The 4,500-nt window shown below is 36.9% G+C and overlaps 1 protein-coding gene across 1 annotated transcript in view; it reads right to left on the bottom strand.

Moving 5' to 3' along the window:
* CDH12 (cadherin 12) overlaps positions 1-475 on the bottom strand; it is a gene marked incomplete at both ends in the record, with an annotated part of 136,801 nt that extends 136,326 nt beyond the window's left edge. The window contains 2 exon segments of the mRNA XM_079533354.1: positions 246-355; positions 358-475. Coding sequence (XP_079389480.1) covers positions 246-355; positions 358-475 — 228 coding nt within the window.
* Positions 476-4,500: the final 4,025 nt, after the last annotated feature.

Below are 4,500 nucleotides of genomic sequence, written 5' to 3' on the forward strand. Positions count from 1 at the left end.
TCCTAAAATCAAGGACAAGGAAATAAGACAAACACAAAAAGGAAGAAAGTAAATGTTTTAAACCTGTGCACTAAAAATAGCAATCATGACTAATGCAGCTGTATGAGAGATTGAATGTGAAGGTGATGAACAGAGGGAGCTACGTCAGCTGAAAATCTGCCCCATCAGAAACAGGTACATATTTACAGCACATTGCACTCTTTGTCTGCGTCATTTCAACTTTTAAAGAAAGAGTAAAAAATTACCTTTCCCACATACTGAGGTTCGGAGCCCATGTACTCCTCCAGCACAAAAAATTGATTCCACACCCAGCCTCGTTTGACTCGCTGGGCAGATGACCTCCTCCTGGCACTGGGACAACATTTTCTCTTGGCTCTGCTTCTAAAGTCTGTTGTGGCTGTGGATGCAGTGGCGTTAGGAGACCTCCATCAAACAGGACCCAGAGAAGCAGGGATAAGCAGTTCCTTGTAAGCATTGCAACGGCTTCCCTACAGCAAGTAATAAAAACTCCAGCACTTAATGCAGAGCAGAGTAATCCAGGTTTGAGGTGTCTGTGGCCTCCACCACTTAGCTTCTGATTTTATTGCGGAAATGCTAATGCAGGCATTAATCCTTCTGATGACAAGGTTTTTGCCGCATTAAATTCCATCTAAAGGGACCTATAAAAGAGATTTACATGGCAACATCAAATTACATAAAATTACATTGAAGTGTTCATCAAAATTCTCACACCTAGTTAGTTTCTAGAGAGAAAGATTAGGAATCACAGTTTTAAAAGCAATTATTGTTTTGATTGTAGTAGCACCGAGCTGCTCTGGAATATGGTGCAGTTAGCACAGGAATAGATCATTCTTGCCCTGCTTGCCATTATGTTTGTGTCTAGCTGAGGACAGGCCCATTTATGACTCTGTTATCTCACAAAACTTTCACCCACCAGTGATGCATTTACTCTGGATACAGACATAAAACACTGGGCAAGAGAGGACCCACTCTTCCTCTCTCAAGAGCAGGAGTGCTTTGCTTTTTTGTCTTTGCCAGAATGGCACCTTGGACATATCATCCTTCTGTGACTATGGATGGATATGGACAAAGCTTATATTAAACTATTGACCCTGGAAGGTAGATTTGTATGAACTCTGTGAAAACTGAAAAAGTGAGAAACACTGTCCATGCAGCTAAACACCACAGAGTTGTCAACACACAATATGCTGTCTGTTCTCTTCTCATAAACCTTGTATAAAAATGGTAGCTATGCTGTTTTTCAGCAATACTGCAAAATGCATTAAAAAAACCACAGTCTTGATCTATGGGAACAAATGATAGAACTGCAGTCAATGCAGAAAATGAAAGGACACAGAAACCAGTAAGATAAGACATTGACATTCATTTATACTGACAAATGCCAGGTACACAGATTAAAAATAAATCAGCACTAACGAACTACAGGGCTTAGAGAGAACCATCACATCAAGGTGACAATTAAAACTGTGGTGATTCTTGTAGCAGCCAAATGCCATCAGCACAGAAGGGAAAAAAAGAAAAGAAAAGCAAAAAAAAAAAAAAGCCCTGGAATGACTTGAAGGAATTGTTTTTGCTCTCATATTGCTCTGCTTATATCACCACAGGCCACTTTAACAGAAAGACAGATAATAAAAAATACTGTGTTTTCTAGCCACAGTATAATTAACAGGGGTGCTTTCTTTTAGTATTTATGAAATGTTCAGATTCATTGTCTGAAGTTAATAAAATGACAGTACTAAAGGATGTAAATATTTAAATATTATGGATTGTAGAATATATAAAATGAACCTCTAGCTGTCATTTGCAACTTTGCACCAAATTCAGCAGCAATAAAAAATTGTGAAAATGAGTACTCATGCCATCTAAAAATGCTGTGGCACAGCCCACTATAAATAAAGTGCAAAGACTTATGAATCCACAGAGTTCATGCTGAAACAAACGGAGCTATTCTAGAATTTAGAATTAGCCAATAAGCCGTAGCACACCCGCATTTACAGTAAAATGAACATCAGTAAGTATTAAGGCAATGCAAATTCTTTTGTGTTTACTCTTTCCACCCTTTCAAGCTATCAGTGTTTCCATTGATAGAGCATAGCTTTCATGAAGCTAACCATGTCTATGCTGGCCCTGATTAAGGTGTTAAATCAGAACTTTTGTATTTTCCTAACGTTCAGGACATCTGACTGACATGGAAATACTTTCCATGCCATGGTTTTTTTTCACTGAGGGTGAATGACTGGAAAGCTATATGTTGCATTAGCTGTTTTCTGACAACTAACATTTCTATAAACCACAGTCACATGCTAACAAACTTTAAATTTCAGTGTGGGCTGAAGACTTAAGAATGAATTAATAATCCTATCCTTTAAGACCTGCATACTATTAATGAAATACCAGCCTGCTATCTGGCCTACTGTTTGTCAGCTACAACAAATACTACTTCTAGGATTTAAGATGAATGCATGGTACATTTTAAGAAAAAAAATACAATTTATACCACTATGGAATTCACCACTTGCCTTCAGACATATTGTGTCATTGATTTTTAAGCAGAAGTTTCTCCAAAATCAATAGAATTCTGCTTAAAAATCAATGACATGATATGGACCTCAAGAAAGAAGACATGGTAAAGTATCTAAGCATATACATATATATATTCCCATTTTCAAACACTGTCAAAGGTTATATTTTCCTTATGCATAATATTATTATTATGCATAGCAATAACTAACACAGAAATGTTTGTTACCTACATACTGAAGTACCTAAGTAGAAAGGATTTATAATTGGAAGACCAAAAAAACCTAATGAGTTTTGAAGAAAATCAAATAAAAAATCCCTAGAAAAATAACTGCAGCTCCTATTCTACACTTCTGTTCTGATTAGAAAGACTGCATTTTTTGAATCTTCGAATTCTACCTTCAAAAAGTATCAAAAGTGAAAGAGCTCCTATTTGCTTGATACTTCTCTAACAACAACAAAATTATTTTAACTTTTTTTCAATGAATTTTATTTCAGCAAATTAATCTTTAAGACAGAAACTTAAGACACTAGGGAAGGGGGAAAATATATTAATATTTAGAATGTATTTTTATTTTCATTAACAACTTTATACTAAACAATTCGTATTACTTTTTGTGGTCCTCTCTTCAATGCATTCGACAGCATACAAAATCACATTCAGATTGTGTTCATCCATAATTCAATTCAAAAAGCTTCAAACTCCCATTGTTCTCTAGTTCCATGATTGCAGGGTGCTTGCCTGGCATTTATGGCAAAATCAGAGTAGCTGTGCAAGACGGAAAAATTAAAAAAGAAAAAAGAAAAAAGAAAAAAAGAGGAACTCAAATCATCCTCTTGAATTGCTCAGGCATGGATGGAAGCTCAAAATAAACAAGATAAAAAAGTGGTGGGAAAGCCTGCACTGCCTCACACACCCCGAAATCACATTGTATTCAATTTAGTTCTTTACTGAGGAAGATCTGTACATTATGGTTCTCCCAACAGAGCTCTGCCTCCGGCCATGTCTGTCAGTCAGGGAGCTTTTAAAATGTTATACAGCACCAAAAGTAATGCAAAGAGATTGAAGGACTTCAGAGAAAGAAGAACAATTCCCCCTTGGCTGAAAGGTTAGTAACCAAGCGCAAAACAGAGAGCACTTTAACCCCTTCTCCACTGGTCTCTCAGACTGTCTTCTGAGAATTTGTTGCAGAGCAAGGAAAGAGCAATGCCAGTAGTTGCTTCACTCCCTGCAGAGCTTCAAAACATGGGTGAACATGAAGGTCAGGGAAAAAAGAGAGGGTAATTGGTATTGCTCTACAGGACTGCAGCACAGACACCCTTATCAGATGCAGAGTTCACCATGAAGAATTTTCTCTTTTTAATTTAAAGCTCAGCAGTTAGAAGAGAATTCTGTACTTCAGCACTCAAAAAAACAATGCTAGCCATCCAGCTACTGTGTATCATTTGAGCAACAGTAGACTGGGGCAGAAGGTCTCTCCCTGTCTTCTTTCCCTCCCTAACATTTCATTGGTGGCTTTGGAGAAAGCCTGGCTTGATAGTGTGTATTTAATAACACAGTTGGAATGTGAGCAGTAATTCAAAGGCTAACACCGGTGTTTCAGTAAGTCTGTGCTTACTGGTTTGCATTTTCTTTTTAAGCTATGTGTTAGTCTTCCATTCAGGGTGCTTAGCCCTATTTGGTACTCTTACATTGCCATATGCTTATTAAAAATTTAAATATAGCACCTTTCTATGCATTTGCCTGGAAAACAGTTATTAGTATTCAGAGGTAACTGTTTAGAAATCTGATAAGAACATTTAGTGATAAGAAAGAGATATGGTATCACATTTCCTATTTTTTTCCTAAGGAATTACTTCCTCTGATGCTCTCACAAAACATACATTTATACGGTAAGGAAGTTTTGTACAGAGACACATTTGCGATGCTTCTCTTTCCCATACAATATGAAAATACAG

This window comes from Tetrao urogallus (genome assembly GCF_951394365.1).
Source record: "Tetrao urogallus genome assembly, chromosome: 3".
Classification (NCBI taxonomy): domain Eukaryota; kingdom Metazoa; phylum Chordata; class Aves; order Galliformes; family Phasianidae; genus Tetrao; species Tetrao urogallus.